We start from the raw sequence: 20,068 nt of genomic DNA on the forward strand, positions 1-20,068 counted from the left end.
CAAGTCACCAAAAACTTTAATATGTAATTTAGGGTCTTACATGCATAAAAAAAACATCAAAAATTAACACACATTTGCCTCAATCCAAATGTGACATATTGTTGTTTTAGTTTTTTCACAGTTTCCTGAAGCTGGCTTGATTTGAGCATTGCTATCCCTTATCCAAATCACCTAATATGGATAAAGCCTATCAAAAATTTAAACAATTTAACATGACAAACTGAAATATCTCAATGCTCCTTTGAATAGGCTGCATGCAGATGTTTGAGATGTTTTGAGCTAAGCTCAATAAAAACTCAACTCAAACAATTCAATGAAAAATATAAAAAAATTCAAAAGGCTCTTGACTTGCCGGTGAGCTATTGCCACAACAAATCCAAATAATATTCATGCACATTCACATATATGCACAAACACAAATAGTAACACACACACCTACTCTACTCTTTTGTTATTGGACTTCTGTGCACCATGTTCAAGCATAAGGGTGTCCATATGTACACTTGGCATCAGGACACCCGAGGCCGCAGTTCAATGATCGACTTTGTAGTCGTGTTGTCAGACTTGCGGCCGCATGTCTTGGACGCTCAGGTGAAGAGAGGGGCGGAGCTGTCAACCGATCACCACCTGGTGGTGAGTTGGCTCCGATGGTGGGGGAGGATGCCAGTCAGACCTGGCAGACACAAACGCATTGTGAGGGTCTGCTGGGAATGTCTGGCAGAGTCTCCCATCAGAAGGAGCTTCAACTCCCACCTCCGGTAGAGCTTCGACCATGTCCCGGGGGAGGTGGGGGACATTGAATCCAAGTGGGCCATGTTCCGTGCCTCCATTGTTGAGGCGGCCAATCGGTGCTGTGGCCGTAAGGTGGTCGGTGCCTGTCGGGGCGGCAACACCCGAACCCGTTTGTGGACTCCAGCGGCGAGGGGTGCAGTCAAGCTGAAGAAGGAGTCCTATCGGGCCATCTTGGCCTGTTGGACTCCTGAGGCAGCAGACAGGTACCGGCAGGCCAAGCGGAGCGCAGCTACGGCAGTCGCCGAAGCGAAAACCCAGGTGTGGGAGGAGTTCAGTGAGGCCAGTGAGGCTGACTTCCAGACAGCTTCGAAGAGGTTCTGGACCACCATCCAGCGTCTCAGGAGGGGGAAGCAGTGCTCTGTCAACACCGTGTATGGTGGGGACAGTGCACTGCTGACCTCGACTCGGGATGTTGTGGACATGTGGAAGGAAGACCTTCTCAATCCCATCGACATGCCTTCCAGAGAGGAAGCAGTGCCTGGGGACTCGGGGGTGGGCTCTTCCATCTCTGGGGCTGAGGTTGCCATGGTGGTCAAAAAGCTCCTCGATGGAGATTTAACCGTGTTTCCTTAGGACCCTGGATGTTGTGGGCTTGTCATGGTTGACACAACTCTGCAACATTGAGTGGACATTGGGGGCAGTGCCTCTGGACTGGCAGACACAGATGACAGATGATGTGGTCCTGTTGGCTTCACCAGGCCATGACCTCCAGCTCTCACTGGATCGATTTGCAGCTGAGTGTGAAGTGGCTGGGATGAGAATCAGCACTTCCAAATCCGAGGCCATGGTTCCCAGCCAGAAAAGGGTTGAGTGCCCTCTCCAGATCGTGGATGAGACCCTGCCCCAAGTGGAGGAGTTTAAGTACCTCAGGGTCTTGTTCGCGAGTGGGGGAAGGATGGAGCGGGAGATAGACAGGCGGATCTGTGCGGCATCTGCAGTAATGCGGACTCTACACCGATCTGTCGTGGTGGAGCTGAGCCAAAAGGCAAATCTCTCGATTTAAAAGTCGATTTACATTTACATTTTTACTACTACCACAAATGTAATGATTCAAATACTGTTTCGCCCAAATTTTCTCCACAAAGCAGCTTCCCTACTATAATCATTTAAATCTTGACCATTCACAACTACAGTTAATCTCCTTACTTTGACTTTCTATATGTAATTAACCTGTACCCACCCTTACCCCCTGTCTGTATGTCATCCCTGTGTCTTTGTGTCTTTGTTAATACAAATAGGCAAGGCAGCTTTATTTGTATAGCACATTTCATGCAACAGGGCAATTCAAAGTGCTTTACAGAGCAATAAAATATAAAATCATAATAAAAGATACAGTTTTACAATAAAAGAGGAAAGGGGTAAGACAAACATGGTAAAATCAATGACTAAATGATTTTTTTTTAAAAGAAAGAAAATCACTATTAAAAATAGCAAAAGTTCAGAAAAGAGGTGCAAAGATAAAAAGATCATTTAAAATGATCTAAAATCAAGTTTAAAAATAAGTTTGTAGTAATTAGCGGGTGGAGTCAGCTGTGTCAAAAAGGAACATTTTAGCTTTGACTTAAATGTGTTCAGACTTGGGGTTTGTTGAACCTTATCTGGGAGTTTATTCCAGGTTTGTGCTGCATGATAACAAAATGCTGCTTCACCATGTTTAGTTCTGACTCTTGGGACGCTCAGTTGGCCGGCCCCTGATGTTCTAAGGCACCTTGAAGGTTCATATGTCACAAGCATGTCAGAGATATATTTTGGCGCTGAGCCACAGATTGATTTGTAGACAAGCAGTGAGATTTTAAAATCAACTCTGAGTGACAGGTAGCCAGTGTAAGGATTTTCGAACTGGAGTAATGAGGTCATATTTCCTAGTTAAAAAATAAAAAATGTTTGAGTTTTATTACTATATTTGCTCCATATTAGATTATTGAATTTGATCTGGTCAAAGAAAAGAGAGTCTGTTTGGTAGAGGAACAGGGCTAAAAAGAGGGAAAGGAGGGGAAAAAAAAGAAGAGAAGCTAAAACTTCTCCTTCCTAAATCCTGAATTCTGAAGAGGGGAGAGAACAGCATGGTTCCTAAATGAGGTCAAGGAGGAGAGCTTCAAAGTAGACACTGGGTGATAAGGAGCAGAAATGGTGTGAGTGAGAGGAGGTGGAGGAGGAGGAGGAGGAGGAGGGATGAAGGAGGGGTGTGAGTGCTATCAGCCGAGCGATGGAGGAAGGACGAGCGAGGCTGAGCACGAGCGTGGGAAAGAGGACAGGTGAGAGAGAGAGAGAGAGCTGTGACTGGATGACGTAAGGTAGAGAGGAGCTGCTGGAGAGGAGAGGGAAGGACGAGGAGAGGAGGACGAGGCGTTGTGGCTGTGAGCACAATAAAGCAGCAGCAAAAAGGCAGCAGAAGACATTCATCTGGTATTACAAAGAGAGAGGGGAGATGAGAGTGAGCAAGCCAGTGCGTGACATGATGAGATAGACACACTGAAACACAGTGAGAGATCGATTGACCGCACTGTTGCCAGAACAACTTTGTACTACAGCTGCTGTCCTCCAAAGTCCTAACCGCCGACCCGGCAGCGTTCTGCCACAAAGAGCCCAGAGGAGCGCCGCCACCAGCACCACAGACAGGAATATCAGCCAAGTTTCTAAATATAGCCCTGAGACAGCGCTATCGCTCACGACACGCTGGGTCCCACTGCAAGATGCTTTAGGGAAGTTATTCACTGGCAAAGCATTTTGGGGAGAAAGACAGAGGGAGGACAGAGAGGAAGGGAGACCGTGGGGGAGAGATTTAACCATAATGAGGCAGAGGAGAGAAAAAGGGCATGAAACAAACGGGGGAGAGCGAATGCTAAGGATTGAGAGACATTGATAAAGAGGGGACAAAAGGAAAAGATGAGAATAAGAGGAGAGAATAGGACAGAGAGACAGAGAGAGAGAGCTCTGCAGTCTGATAGAGAAAAGTCCCCAGTCTTACAGCGATGATGTAATCCCCTCTCACTTCTCCCTCCCTCTCACGACTGGTGTTGCCCGCCTCTGTTCGTCACACACACTCACACACCACAATCTAATGTACAGCCATCAAAGGAGGCAGGAGAGCAAAGGAATGCAAAATGTCTGTTGCCTTGACTACTGCTGGTGACCGGTCAGCAGTCCACGGCTGGCTAAAATCTCCCAGCTCGTCCTGCCTCTGCCTGTCTGCTCACAATAAGAGCCAGATGCTTCTCTGAAGTGACAAATTCAGCAAGCGTCACGATTCTACAGTTCCCGCTGACTGATGGACTGACTGAGTGTTTTATGGGAGGAGAGAGTAAGGAGGCGGCAACCCATGATGAAGACAGAGGGAGGGAGAGGCAGAGATGTGTTGGTGTGCATATGAATATATATACATAAATGAGTACAAATGAGAAATGAAGAAAGCAGAGGGAGAGGCAGAGGAGAGAGGGAGCAGGAGGGAGAGGTACAGAGCAAATCCTGCAAAATAGAAAGTGCGTTTGAGACGGCGACTGGGTGTTTGGGTGGGATTGGCTGAGAGGTGGAACAGAGTAGGGTGTCCAAATCCATTCCACAGTGCAGAGGATGCACCCAGCATATTTTCCAACTGAATAAGACAGTTTATGGACATGCAGCTCTACAGCAGTCAGATTTGACTCTGCTGCTTCTGAGCAGAAACTTCCAATGATGAATATGCCTCCTGTTATAACTGGGGTCCAGGCATGTGCACAGATAGGTCCCAGGTGGTGCTCTGTCCTTTGGCCTTTGACTACATATAAGTGCCCCTTTTGCAAAACTTTTAATGCTTTTAAAACCTGAATCACAATCAGTTTTTCTGTGCTGCATTTCAGCGCCTTCCATAAGCATTCAAACCCCTGAAAGCTGTGTAAATTGGTTTACTTTATATCATAAAAGGCAATCAGCAAATTGACACAGATGGCCCAAAAATATTAAAATGAGACAAGAAATTTACCTGAAAACTGTCTTAAAAAAGAGGAAGAATTATAAGAAAATTATCCAAAAAATTAGAAAAATATATTTATTATTTATTATTTACATATTCAAAATTAGTTTACAGATATACATGTATGTGATATATATATATATATATATATATATATACATTTATTATTATCGTTATTTCTATTTATTAATTTAAGTAATTTCCTGTTTTTGTTTTTTACTTTTTGCAACTATTATTTGTTTTATCTCACTAATACATCTTGTTGAGCTGCTACTCCACCTCTTTCCATGATTTTGAAAGAAATCAAGCCATTTTGCTCAGTTTTCAAAGGGCTGATAACGTTGTATTGTAGATTTCAAAATAGGCCCATGGCATCAGTTCCAAATTAAAAGTGTGTTGTATGCCTGACAACTGCATTGTAGTGGAGCCTTGCCCCTCCCTCTTTAACTTCTCTTGCTGTCACAGTCCCCACAGTTTACACACACAAATAGAGCGCCCTGTGGAGCAGCATCACGTCTCTCTGACCCGCCTTCATGGACAGCCAGGTAGTGTTTACTCTAAACCTCAGAATTGTTTGTCACTGTCACTGAAGTGAAACCACTATTAAAACATCCCAATACAGACAGGCTAGCTTAGGCACTGACCCAGTATTAAGCTAAAAGAAGTAAATATAAAGAGTCCTCACATAAAATAGACTGTCTCTGCAGCAGAAAGAAGCAAATACTTTTAAAGTTGGTGCTACAAGATCAGAGAAAAGTGAGAAAAAGTGTGTTTTTGCTCAAAAGATAGAAGATAGAAAGCCTACAACAACCACATTGCATGTGCTGTACCAGACCAATAAACACACCTGCTGGTGGGTGATGTCACACACGGACTGGTCCGTGTGAAACAATGGCAGCCGGCGATCTCATATTACAGTGAAACAGTGAGCTAAAACAACTTCATGAAAACATTTTAGGAGAGAAATAGGCAGTGAAGTAGATATGTCACTAATGATCATTTCTCATCTTATTGATATGTCACCATTGATTACCATGTACACAAAATTTTACTGCCATCCATTTCTTCAAAAATACTTATTACACACTGTTATTATCTGTAGTTTAAGAAGTGACTGTATACCACTCATTTTGCCACAGTGAAGTTGACCTTTGATTTTTTCAATATAAAATGTTATCACTTCATCATAAACATCATTATATCCTATAAAACATTTGTGTGAAATGTTGCCATTTTTCTTGAATTATGGCCAAAAGCATCCTTTGTGAGGTCACAGTGACTTTGACCTTTAACTAATTCTAATCACTTCATCATTGACTCAAAGACAATGTTTGAGCCAAATTTGAAGAAATTTTCTTAATAAACAGTGCAGTAATATTTCGTTGATTTATATTCAATAAGTGCTGCCTAGTTTTACTGTTTAATCTGATTTCACTTTTAGAGTTTTGGAGTCAGAGAGAGGAGTGGGTAAGTCTCTTGATCCAGCTCTATATCTTTTGTGTCCACGGTGGCGGCAGGGTTGGTGGGCATTATGAAAATGCGACAGTACAACCTGTACAGCCAGAGAGCCAGTGAAACACCAGTTATCTAGGCACTGGTTAGGGGGAAGGGAAGTTTACCACACTTTATCCACACACACTACCTAAATTGTTTTGATACAAAGCTGGTTGAAAATTGGCAAAATACCCTTTAACAACACATAAGTCTAGTATAAAATCCTACTGTCTCTGTCCAACTCTATGACAGATTTAGGTTCACTAACTGCCTGGAGCTAATGAACACAGATGCCCGATTGCTGTCTCACTTCCACTAAACTTTTAAAAAATAAACTCAGCTTTAAATAATGTTTGTTACAACAAACACGTTGTTGTTACTCTGATAATTCATTTAAACATATCTGACATGTCATTTAGTGCTGTTTGAACACACTGTGCAATGAGTGCAAAGCCACATGCAAGGAAAGGTTATGGTGGAGGTGCCCTTTTTTAAAAAAAAATTGAGCTCTTTCCCCACAAAATATCTGTGCACAGCACTGCTGGAGTCCTTCGCAAGCACATATAGGGAGATAAGGATGAGTCATCACATGTCATACTACTGAGCAGCTGCTCAATTAAAGCTAACATTTGTCAAGATAGTCATGTTTGTAGCAAGTGTCAAACCAAAACAGCAGATTAAGAAGTCTTAAATTTTTACAGGATGTCCTAGTTTCTTAATCAGAAGCCTTGTGATGTTGCAACACAGTTATTATTGGACCTGTCTGAGATTATTTTGAAGTCTGACTATTTTATGTTTGATGGCAACTTTTCTTAAACAAGTTCTTTGGCGAGACACACTGCACAACATCATGCTCATTTTTTACTTTTTACTTCTAATGATGAGACTAATTTATTCTTTTTAGCCAAAATCGAAAGGCAGATCCACACAGAGAGCATTTTCTGAAGTGTTTGTATCTATCAAATTTAAAAACGTTGCACAGCTCTTCTCCAGTTGCCTTTATCAGAGTTTTCTTATGTACAACACAATCATTTCTCATCTTATTGATATGTCACCATTGATTACCATGCACACAAAACTTTACTGCCATCCATTTCTTCAAAAATACTAATTACACACTGTTATTATCTGTAGTTTAACAAGTGACTGTATACCACTCATTCTGATGTCACAGTGAAGTTGACCTTTGATTTTTTCAATATAAAATGTTATCACTTCATCATAAACATAATTATATCCTATAAAAATTTGTGTGAAATTTTGTCATCATTAGCGGCTAAATTCTTGAATTATGGCCAAAAGCATCCTTTGTGAGGTCACAGTGACTTTGACCTTTAACTACCAGATTATAATCTGTTCATTCCTGAGTCCAAGTGGTCCAAGTGGACATTTGAATTAAATTAGAAGAAATTTCATCTTTCTTGAGAAATCACGTTTGTAAAATTAAACAGGCCACCAAATTCTAATCACTTCATCATTGACTCAAAGATGATGTTTGAGCCAAATTTGAAGAAACTGTCTTAAGGTGTTATCGGGATATCACATTCACAGGAATTGATATCCCGACCTATGACTCCCAAAATCTCATTAGACTGTCTTTGAGTCAAAATTGATGTTTGTACCAAAGTTGAAGAATTCCCTCAAGGCGTTCTTGAGATATCACGATTACAAGAAGCGGACAGACTTAGAGGTGGACAACCCAAAAAAAACACTGCCACAGCTATCGTTGGTGCTGAGACATAAACATACGACCATAAATCCAAAGTACAACATTACAATCAACTTTTCACACCATTGCCTAACTAATACACTTTTTCACTTCAACCCATCAAAGGGCGAAAGGTTAAGTTTCCATTTTTTAATGTCAGTCAGTCCATTATTCTTTCAACCTTTTCAAAAGACAATGTACTAAACCAACTTTATCACTTCACATTTACAAATAACACCAACTATCAAGTAGTCCCTCTATGTTTGAACTAAACACATCCATCCAGGATTTACACTTCCAATTATTCTCAAAGAAATACTGTTAATGGAGAACAATGTAACCCAGCAGACTCCACAGACATGGCTTCAAGTCTAATTCCTCATTTAATCCTTTTGGGTTTTAAGTGCCCAAAATGCTTCCCTCTTAAGAAGCCACTTTTCCAAATCCGCTCCTCTCTTTGACACATGTACCTTCTTACTTTTCGGATATTTCAGGAGAGAGACTCTGTGATTCATTTCCAACAAAAAACAACTGGGCAAATGTCCTTCCTGAGTATTATGGTGCTTCTATGTTCTGCTGTTCTCTCTTGTGTTTCTCGACATATTCTTTTCTATGAGTAAATGGCACACTTTGTATTGTATGGCATTACTCCTCTGCTGTTGTTTTTTTTAAGAATTGGTCTGAATGAATCAAGTTCGTCCAGTAGTGTTGTTATATTGTGCACAAGAACTGCATGTATACTTTCCATCAGAGCTGGTTGTAATAATTCAACAGTAGATTTTTTACTCTTTTTCTACAGAAATATTTGTGGTTAATTCATCTTTCTATGATATGTGACACTGATTTTAAATATTTGAATGCGTTCCAAAACTTTTATATATTGATTTTGATATAAACTAATGAGCTGATGTTTGTTCCTTGCCTGTCTTACAAACCTTTCAATATTTTAAATATATCAATTCACACTCAATATATTTACATGATGTTGAAAAAAAATGGAAAAATGGAATTATTGTGTTAGTGTGATTGAATTTGGACTTTTAAAATACATGTTAACATTTTAGTCCGGCTGAAGTCGAACAAGTAGAGTTTCTCGAAGTCGAACTAACACACCTTGATAATGCAGTTGGGGGGCGATTTACTCTATATACGCCTCTGGCCCAGGCATTCTGCACATGCTCCATAGTCCCCCATACAGGGCTTAGACATGAAGTCAATCAGCATAAATTTGTAGAAGAAAGACGGAAAAACAATATAAGACGAAGGTCCCAAATAAAGCGTTAAAGTGTGTACGAAATGTTCATTCATTCATTCATTCATTCATTTTCCGTAACCGCTTGTCCTCGTAAGGGTTGTGGGGGGACTGGAGCCAATCCCAGCTGTCATCCGGCATACGAAATGTGCAGCTCTAAAAAGTTATCCATGTTTTCACAGTTCGATATGCAACCTGCTTGCTAACTTGTTTGGAATGTGATGTAATAGGTCAACTGGAAGAAGGTCCAATAGCAACTAATTGACAAAGTGCGCATCTCCACCTACCATGGAGGAGTCAGACATATTTCCATCAATAAATGGATTCTTCCCTAGTGCTTGTATACTGGGAAAAGGAAAGTAATCTAATTAAATGACCTAATCGAGCTGTAAATGTAGCTCCACTTCACTGTGCATAGAAATGTACAGACTGACTCTAAAGATCAGAGGAATGGAAATCACAGGAACCCCCCTATTTTTGGATGCACTTTTTGGAGCATAATCTCCACAGGAAGTTGTCTAAATCACACAAATAAGTTATCAAGGCCCCCACAGTGGCTATGAGCTCTGTGGTTTCACTGAAGGCATAAGTTCATTCCGCACTGTGGGGGGCAGCGGGGGTAAAATTAATTAATCCATAAATATAAACAATGCTGTTTTCTCCCTGTGTACTCCTCATGGAGCTGACATAAAAGCTTATTTTATTAATTAAATTTCTGATATCAATCACCCTGTTAAAGACAGTTTGGCCTGTCACTGCTGTGAACAGACAGACATGGTTACAATTACAGAGACGGCAGAATATTGGTCAGAGTCAGCATGAACTGAACAGACTGAAGGCCTCAGTGGGGCATATTTGCTGCTCGGCTTTCACTTTTTTGGACTTAATCCTTTGTATTAAATTATACTATGTGTTTGAAAGGATGCAGGGTCAGCTATTAAAACTAGTAAGCTATCTAGCGGTTAAAAGCAGGTACTTAGTTCGGATTCAATCAGTCTGGCTAATGCTGCTAATGTAAATTAGCATCTAGATAATCCACTTGGGGTCAAAATAAGCCAATATTTTAAATGATGACCACATCTGAGTGTGTCTGTTAGCTACTCACTTAGTTATCACAAAAAGCTGTTACCATTAATAGCTAATTCTCAAGAGGTTAAGAGTATCAATAGATGGGTTTCCATCCAAATGTAGCGCAAATTTTAGTTTTCAGAAAATTTGCAAAAGAATATGGGACGTTATGCCCTTTTCCATTCATACTGTTTTGCAAATATTCATTGCTCTTTTGCTAATACTTTGGGTTGGTCTAAAAAGATAAGTAGTAGATGGCTTTAATTCTCTAGTCCAATGTCACTGCAGAGGAGAGTGCAATTAAATTATGTAAATATTGAGTGACAGTCAAACCCATAGTTGTATAATATAAACTAAATATCCGATGCAAAGAATGCACCTATACATCTCAATACAACTGCTCATCTGGTGGATATGCCACAAAATTTTCTTAGCTCCCAGGTTTCCTCCTGCAGTATGCAAATGCTTTTAGGTTGCAGGGGATTTTCTCACTGAAATACTGCCAGTGGCCTTTCGGAAAAATTGGCTGTAAGGCTTAGCTGCTTTCCTGGGGGCTTGGTCAAACCTCTAATGAAGGAAAACGATAGCTTATAACAACAGGGAGCATACCGGATAATGGAAATGAAGAGTTTCACACACATTATATACAACTCCATGCTCTAAAGAGTTGACTGGTAACAGCCCTGCATGTACAAATCCTCTAGAGATGAAGAGAGCTCACAGTGGCCTGTGCACTTACTGTACATCATGACTGTATGCCATCATTTTTCAATGAGTCTGTTTTATTGCACTTGGTTGTATTAACCTTGGACCAACTTTCCACCTCCCCCAAGCATAAAAAACTTTTTTGTGTCATTTTTTGTAATTTTCTTTTGAGCACTAAATGAAAATCTGCATCAATAGAGGTGGATGGAAACTCACCTACTAACATAAAATATGTTTTATGTTCTTCATTGGAACATTATACAACTGAGTTGTATAATCTAGTTATTGACCTGTTGATTAAAACTGATCACACAGGAGGTCTCAATAAAACCTCTGCAGAAATAAACTAAAATATTGCTAATCATAATGATTTTCGTAAAAATACTGAGCAAAGCTATCCATGTCTGTCCATCTATCTCTTTCTGTACATGCTCTGCCATGCTTCTCTCCTTGAACCTGTGGCATGATTAGCCCTTGGATCTAAGGATTAATAGTACAGAGTGGAGGTGTCTGTGGCTTTGACCCAAACTAACAAAAAGGACAAAGAAAAAACAGAGAGGGACTCATGCAATGAACACACTCACATTGCACAATTAGGTAGGCAGAGGCAGTCGGTGGTCGGCCCAGGCTGTTGCTAGGGGCACAGGTGTATTTCCCAGTATCCTCTGGCTTGACTTGGGCTATGATGAGGGAGCCATCAATGAGAATACTGACTCTGCGCTTCAGGTCACTGTGAAAATGAAGAGAGAACAGAAACCTTAATGTTGGGATCTAAATGTGTTTCATCTGGCATCGGGTCATGAGGGAGAATTCAGTGAGGAGAAAAGAAGAAAGACAATAAGTAAATCTTATTTTAGTAAGTCTTATTTCAAAATAAGACTCATAATGTACAAAACATAACACACATGACTATTAGCTTCAATATGAAGCACTAGTTTGACGCAACAAGTCTTTCTGAGAACAGGTACAATCAGAAGTAAAAAGCTTAACAATTAAAGATCTAAAATGACCATAAGAAACCAGTTCATGGATTTTTAAAGTGCTTTGAAGTGAGTTCCAGGTGGATGGTGCAAAGAAGCAGAAAGCAGATCTTCTGAGCTCAGAATGAACTCTAGGCCACAATAAGTGCTTTGTAGATGAATAAGTAAGAATGCAAATTGCGTCTCACATAGAGAGATTACCATCCAACCTTTTTGTACAGGATGCAGTGAGTATTGTAGGGATCACCTGAGCTGAAGCATACCTATACAAAATGTCCCCGTTATCTAATACTGATAAAAAAAAAGTTGCCTCAAACAAGGTTTTTCTACAGAACAGAGGAATGCAATATTTATTTCTATAGAAAAAGGCAAAAAAAAATCTTAAGCCAACGTTTACTTACCAATTAGATGATTTTTAAAGGTTATCTTCTCATCAATCCAAATACCTAGATACTTATATACTGTCAACCTTTCAATATTGGTGCCACCTGTGGTAGAGATGATGAGATTCTCAAAATCAATTTGTTTAGCTCTGGAAAAGAGCATGAACTTAGTTTTCTCTACATTTAGAACTAACTTGTGTTTGCTGAGTGCAACTTCTAAATGAAGTAGGACTGGAGAGAAACCACTGCAGTCTGTACATTATTAGCAGTGCAATACAAGATTTAGTAATCTGCATAAAGATGGATTTTACAATCAGAAACAGCTGACACAATATCAATACTATAAAGAGTGAAAAGAACAGGACCAAGGACAGAACCTTGTGGAACACCATTTGTAACAGCTACACATTCAGACATTGCAGTTCCAAATATTACACATTGTTGTCTCTTGGGCAGCTTCATGCATTTTTACCAAAACCAATATTAACTAGGTTACTTAAAAACAATGCATGATTAACTGTATCAAAAATGTTGGAAAGGTAAAAAAAAAAAGAGCTGTGCAGTGTTTTCTGTCATCCAAATTAGAAATAATATTGCTTAAAAGTAAAGTAAGTAACAGTGCTGTGCTTTTGTCTAAATCCAGAATGGTGTGGACTTAAAATAGAGTATTCTAAAATGTATGTTTTAAGTTGTTCATTGATTAAAGATTCTAAAATATGTGCAAGGCATAACAATTTAGTGATAGGCCTGTAGTTGTTCACAGCTGCTGTTTCAATGCCTTTATGTAGTAGAGTAACATAAGCAGTCTTCCAAACTAAGGGAACTGTACCAGATATAATTGAAAGGTTAAAAATATGTTATACGAATAACTAAAATAGGTGCTGCAAGCTTTAAAAAGAAGGGATCAAGTTTAAAAAGTAAAGTATATCAAGTGTTAGCCAAATTTCTTCAGTCATCAGAGGGCACAGGTCATGACGAGTGTTTACCTGAGAATATAGTAGTACCATGACGACAGTATATTTGGCTGTATATCTGTGCTGGGTAATCTTGGCACTTTTTTTACTTGTGTCTTAGTGGATGTGTAGCTCTGACTTTCATATGAATGGTGTTGTGCACACAGCTTGATTGATGACTCACAGCAGACTGTTTGCTTGCAGAGGAGCTGTAAGTCTACACGCTGCAAAGGTAGCTGGAAAACAGGTAAATATGTCCACCTGCTTGTCAGTTACAGCCCCATAGCACAAAATCATTAGAATAGGGGGTTGATGGATTTATCGATGCCAATACCAATGATAACTTTATGGGATGCAGAGCTCACAGACTTTTTAAATCTTTAGAAACGACCCAGCTTGTGGGTTTTGTGTTGAAACTGAAGGGGATCACAGAGATCTTTGTTCATGCTTGACTTAACGTCACGCACAGCGCCTGCAGATCCTTCGGCAGCACATTCATACTAAAAAAATATTTTTTCATCCAAAAGACGACACACACACACACACACACACACACACACACACACACACACACACACACACACACACACACACACACACACACAGAGAACTACACTTGAACAAATGTAATGTAATATTTAAAGAATAAGAATAAACCTAACTCTGACATGTCGTCACATTTTAGCAGCTATTGATGGATACAACTAGTGCTGTACCCAAGTCAGAAATATATCAGTCATATCAGATTCAGCAGTTCAATGCAAATATCTGACCATAAATTGTTTTTTTTTCATATGCAGTTTTAAAGTTTGAATGGGTTCCACACGAGATTCAGTGTAACAGCAGCATTCATGTAAGTAAACAAACTACTGGTGCTAACAACAGATCGCAAAGGAGCAACAACATTTTTGCCCACACTAGATATCAAACAAAATTCAGAGTGTCATATTAACTTGCTGTGAGCTGTGAATTCACCACTTCTCCACCTACAGTGTAGTCTTTCTCTCTTCCTCTCTCCTCCTCCATACCTCTGCCTTCACTTTTGCAGCTGCTCGTATCAAAGAGTCGCGTGAAAGTCGAGAGCACTGGGGACCAAAACATTCCCCAAAACATACAAATGCACAGCACACTGATGAGCAAAAACACAAAACAAAACGACTGCTTTGGAACCCTTTAAAAAATGTCCAGACCTTGGTTTTTAATGGCGATAGTGGTGATAATGTGGAGGATAAATGGAAGCTCTGAATCAGTAATACATATTATAATTCCATTGATAAAACTGAATAAAATCCACTTGTAAAACAGAGACATATCTGAGGATCTTTTGACTCGTTTAGTGCTGAGAAGCATACTTTAACATTTTCCAAAATGCGAATGACTATCCCTATCTATAAATTTCATTCTTACAGTTTGTAAAGCACGTTTGTCTGTTGTCTAATCTACAAGTCTAAACTGATATAAACCTTATGACAGAATTTTGGAAAGCTGCGGATGGACATTATACAGCTGGTTACATATAGTGAGTACTCATGATGAGCAAACTGACTTTTATGCATAAAATACAATATTACAGGAAATAAACAAAAGGGGACTCGGTTTATTCAGTCCATCTATCTGTTTCCTATATCAGACATATGGTTGTATTTGAAGAGAGGGAGCTGGGATGAGTCTGAGGCCAATCCTGAGATTTGGGTCTGCTGATTGGTGACCAGCCACTTGCAGTAGTCAAGGCAACAGATATTTTGCATTTGCTCCCTTCGCTCCCTTCACTGTCCATTCCAAATCAGACTTTAAGAGAGCAGTGGGCAGAGGTGGGCTATATCTGTCTTTGGAGAGAAGCGAATAGAAAGAAATGACATCATCCCTTAAAACATTTGAGCAGAGATCATTTGTAAATTGCTTATTATTGTAGCTTTTCAAAAGATTCTGCATGTAAAGAAAAACAGATACCTAACATTTCAGAGAGCTGTTAATACTACTGACTGAAACATGAGGGGGAGACAGATGTCAAATTCAAGGGATTTGTTGGCACAAGCAAACATCAAACATCAAACTACAACACTCAGTCTTCAGTCATTAAACTAGAAATACCGCCACAAGCTGGTATGCCTCCGCACACCAGTCCAATTGCACTTACAGTTGACATCCATGTCTGTGATAACATGGATGCCTCACACACATCTTCCACCCGGCAGCACAGAAGATCTCTACAATCAGTACAGTTTCAAAATTAGTATCACCAATTTAGTATCTGACCAAGTGTCTCCCCCTCTGTTCCTGAGATATGACGTTGAATAATGGAATTATATAATTCAAATTATTTTAGGAAAACAATATGATGTCACAGTTGAACTTTGACCTCAAGGATAGAAAATTTCAGGACTTCATCATTATACATATGCGGTAAATTTGAGCATACAAATTCTTGAGTTACGGTTGATTCTAATTAGTTCATTCTTGAGTCCAAGTGGACGTTTGTGTCAAATTTGAGGAAACTTCTTTAAGGCCATCTTCGGATATATCGTTCACAAAAATGAGACGGGTGCAAGGTCACAGTGACCTTGACCTCGGAACACCAAATTTTTTATCAGCTCCTCTTTAAGTCAAATTGAATATTTGTGTGTCAAATCTGAATAAATCCCCTCAAGGTGTTCTAAAGATATTGCTTTCACGAGAATGGGCCAGACAGAGGGATGGACATACAGACAGATGGACATTGCCGGCGCATTGGGATAAAAATTGAAACAACCAGGAGCAACAGAATCTGCATCACCAAGCCTGTCTGTAGGCACCGAGACTAGAACAACTTCTGTGTGGAATCCCTCAAGTTTATACACCATATAAAAAATACCAGTCTCACATCAAAATACATCAAAGCTGTTGTAGTATACGCCACTTTTCAAACAGAGGAGCTCAGGAAGCGGTGATAAGGACTACGGGTGAGTTAAGAAGCCAAAGCCTGCAGCCATGGGTCAAACTGGGTCAAGCCACACTGATTGCCAAGCTGATCTACCGTCTCTGCGAGCTATTTGAAATACAGTTTGAGGGAATTAGTGATTGCTTGAGCCTTGTGTCATTTCTCTCATAATATGCATGGCAGTGCACTAATTCAACAGCGCAGGGCAGTAGTTGTTGTGTTCACCACCTCCACTCACAGACAGCGATAAGCATTGAGAATGAATTACTCAGCTGTAAAAATCAGCCTCTGCTGGCTCTCTCTTCCACAGAATATCAGCTGCACTCTGTCAGTGGGAAACTGACACACATCTCAGTATTTCATCTTCCCGTTGCCCTTTAGCTATCATGGCTTATTTGTGTTTTCTTTTTCTTGTTGTTAATGTTGAACAGTTTGTTTTATCCCTGTCAACTTCATGTTCTTGTGTAAATGATCATGAGACAAGCACTGTTTATATTTATGCTATTTAGTCATTATTCTTATATTTTAGCTGGCATTAAATGGCCATCCCAAGAAATAGACAAAAGCTCCCCTTTTGTCTGGCTCTATTGCAGCGATGCATCAGAGGTTGCTTCTTCCCTGCCCACTCTGCCTCCTTTAAAAACAGTGCACTGAAGCAGACATTGTTGTAATGTGATGCATTGTGAATGTGCATCATGAAGCTAACTTCACTTCCAGCTTTGGTGGCTGTGGGGCACTTTCTGGGTAAGCAGAATGGACAAGTGGATTGTGTCTGTCCGAACAGCTTCCAAGCATCAACAGTAGCAATGGTATCGCTTGTGGCAACAGACAGAGATGTGCAGACTGAGTGAGAAATCTATCATACAAAATGAGTGATATTCTTTTCCATTACTCACATTAAAAAGAATAGCATGAATCTTTAGGAGGTTACTGTGTTCGTCTGTCTGTATTTCTGTCTGTCTAAAATATCATCATACTGACCTGACTCAGCATCATGTCAGCTAAATCTTTTCTCTTCATAACAGAAAAAAAACAACTAACTGTACGTTGTAAGAAACAGCCTGCATATGTTATATATACACTCTTATCTAAATCCCCTTTTGTACATGGAATATGTAACTTTTCTGGCTTCATCATGCTAATGAACTCAGGGCTTTTGTCATTCAGATGTAGGTAACTATTACTGCAAGCAATGCACCGATTCTGGAATTTTACTGCAGATAAACGATTACAATCAGAAAAGCATTAATTTCGAAAAGACAAACTGCAATGGAAACACTTGTTTGGCTTTTCTAGGTCACATAATGCTATTGCAATGAGCATGTCATTATGAACAGTCTCCATCGCACATGATGCAGCAGGCGCTACAAGAGGTGTTACTGCATCACATAGCGCTTCAAAAGTTGAGCGGGTCATAAGGAAGTTTTGAATCCACAATTCCTCTGTAAAATCATGGACTATCACCTCCCAGTAATTCCTCATATGTGGCCGCTCCACGTATAAGGGGCTTACTTTTCCCTGATTGCTCCTTGGATTGGAAATAATGACGGCTAGTGTGGTGGCTGCAACAGAAATAAAGCTGCTAATGTTTTGAACATCCATCACCATGCTTCTTGCAATGTTACCTCTAGAGGAGAAGTTGCAGAACATCACTCAGTGGAAACACAGTCATTGTATTTTATCCACATTTCCAAATATTGCTTAAGTTTTGTACAAATCTGTGATGGAACTTCGCCTACTAGTGATTTTACTGTATCCTTTTCCATTGTCCCTGCTCATTAATATGAGTTTGTGGCCATTCCTCCAGAGTCTTGCTTTTTAGCCTGCACAAAACTGATGTAATTCTACCGAAAAACACCAGCGCCACCACCATCGATCAACAAGGCAAATATCAGCCGATACTGATGTTCAGCCGATAGATCACAGCATCCCTAATTACAGCTTTTTTTTCCAGATATGAGAAAGAGCTATGTGCATGCACAAAATCTGGCACCTGTTGTGTGAGGGGAAGAAGAATCCCTGCTAAGAGTCAGAAATGAGTTGAGTCATAATAGAAATGAAGCAGAGTGTTTTCTGCTCTCACAGGCTGCATCACTGATGGATCTGAAAACTTATTTTGCTGCTGAAGCTTTAATAATTGACCAACATTAGGGACACTCTCCCTCTCTTCTCTCTGGTGAGTGTCTTCATAAATGTTTTCATCACTTTCATCATTTATTTGAGGGTTCAGCTGCAGGACTGCAGACAGACCACAAACACAGAATGTCAAGCCATTAGTTTGGGAATAACCTGCTGTATGTAGAGCTTTGTTTTGCTGGAACGACGAGGTGCTAGTCCGATTATTATTGTGGTTGTTTTCTTAACCTCTCACCTCACACCATGAGGGGGAAATGTTTTCATATTATGTATAATCAGCTTATTCACAGTGTCAACATTTATATCACTGATTTTGTTGTTTTCGAGCAAAGATCATAATTAAATTGTAAAGGTACAACAGTGATCTTAATTAGGTAAACAAGACAGCCTGAATTCAGTCTCTGTGTAATCATCATAGATTGTAAAAAAAAAAAAAAAAGGGACTCAGTTTATTACCTCAGTAAACTTTTTCCTAATGTTTATGCTCTAGATTACTAGTTCAAAGTCTTCCTTAACAATTAGGGACAGTTTGGCACATTTTACATGCTTTTCATTCTTCATTTTCTGATTATTTTGGCTGTGTTCATACAACATGTTTAATGATGGAATTTATATATATATATGCATGATGATTGTCTGATCATCAGTGCAAAGGTTTTAATGATTGAATTTAATGACCCATTCGCAGTTTCACTGTACTTAGACTTGCATGGCTTAATCTTTGAGACAAGCATATGCTACTGGCAGGATCAACCAGGTAGCCCTCTGGCGAGGCGAGCGGGGTGGGGCGGGGAGCCTCTCCGGTGGGGGTGGGTGCTCTGGGTTAAAAAAGGTTTTTTACCTGTTTGTTCATTATATTTAAGTATTATCATTTCTCTCTAGTAAATATCCACAACAACATGAGAACACAGGGCAGTTGACAGTGGCTCGTGGACAGCAGGGAGAGACAAGTGAGGTGATACGGTGGACAATAAAGAAACCGATCATAACTTTACTTCTTGAAGAAGACGTTGTCCTCCTCCCAGAACCAGGTGTAGGTCAGGTTGCGAGGGTAGGCCTCCGCCTGGCAGGTGAAGAAGGCGTCCTGCGAGATGTTCACTGTGATGTTCTCTGGTGGTGACACGATGAAAGGAGGGCCTGGTGGAGGAAAACACACAGTCATGACAAACACATACTGAGTAGGACACTGTGTCTTATTAGAAATGCATGATGCCAAATGGAATTCAGTCAAAAACAGATAAAGAAGAATTGTCAGAAGAGAAGAACCCAAGCACCCACCCCAAAAAAATTCAATCTGTAACCATCACTTCAAATTCATATTGTAACGGGTGAATTTACTGAAGGATTTCACAGCTTTTGCGTCCACTAACCTGCACAAATGAGACAAAAAGAAACTCTGCATATCTCAAAACACCCCATTCACTGCCAGTATCCAGAGCCCAGGACCAGCTCATCAAAGGTTCATCCCTCTTCACACCCAGATCCTCTTTGGCAATAAATGATCCTTCACTATCACCCTGTTCTACTGCAGCCTCACCTGCCTCCTCAAATATGTCTGTTCTGCATACTGTGTTCTTGGCATAAAGGCAACATTTATACTTCGCCAAATAGATATTTTCAGTCAATTGTCAAAAAGGGCCAAGTGCACTCAGCTGCAACACTTATTGGCATGTTTGCGCAGTAATATCATCAGGGCAACATCTTTTGTTAATCAGATCCTGAGACGGGACA

The 20,068-nt window shown here is 40.1% G+C and overlaps 1 protein-coding gene across 4 annotated transcripts in view; it reads right to left on the reverse strand.

Moving 5' to 3' along the window:
* LOC121952593 (protein turtle homolog B-like) overlaps positions 1 to 20,068 on the reverse strand; it is a 194,231-nt gene that overhangs the window by 65,491 nt on the left and 108,672 nt on the right. For all 4 annotated transcript variants that reach the window (XM_088088353.1, XM_088088352.1, XM_042499364.2 and 1 more), the window contains exons 6-7: positions 19,333 to 19,474; positions 11,553 to 11,698 (exon numbers count right to left, since the gene is read on the reverse strand). In XM_088088353.1, the coding sequence (XP_087944479.1) occupies positions 11,553 to 11,698; positions 19,333 to 19,474 (288 nt within the window). The remainder of the gene's footprint in view (positions 1 to 11,552; positions 11,699 to 19,332; positions 19,475 to 20,068) is intronic.

Source organism: Plectropomus leopardus, chromosome 15, assembly GCF_026936395.1.
Source record: "Plectropomus leopardus strain MGB_pleo_1.0 chromosome 15, ASM2693639v1, whole genome shotgun sequence".
Classification (NCBI taxonomy): Eukaryota; Metazoa; Chordata; class Actinopteri; order Perciformes; family Serranidae; genus Plectropomus; species Plectropomus leopardus.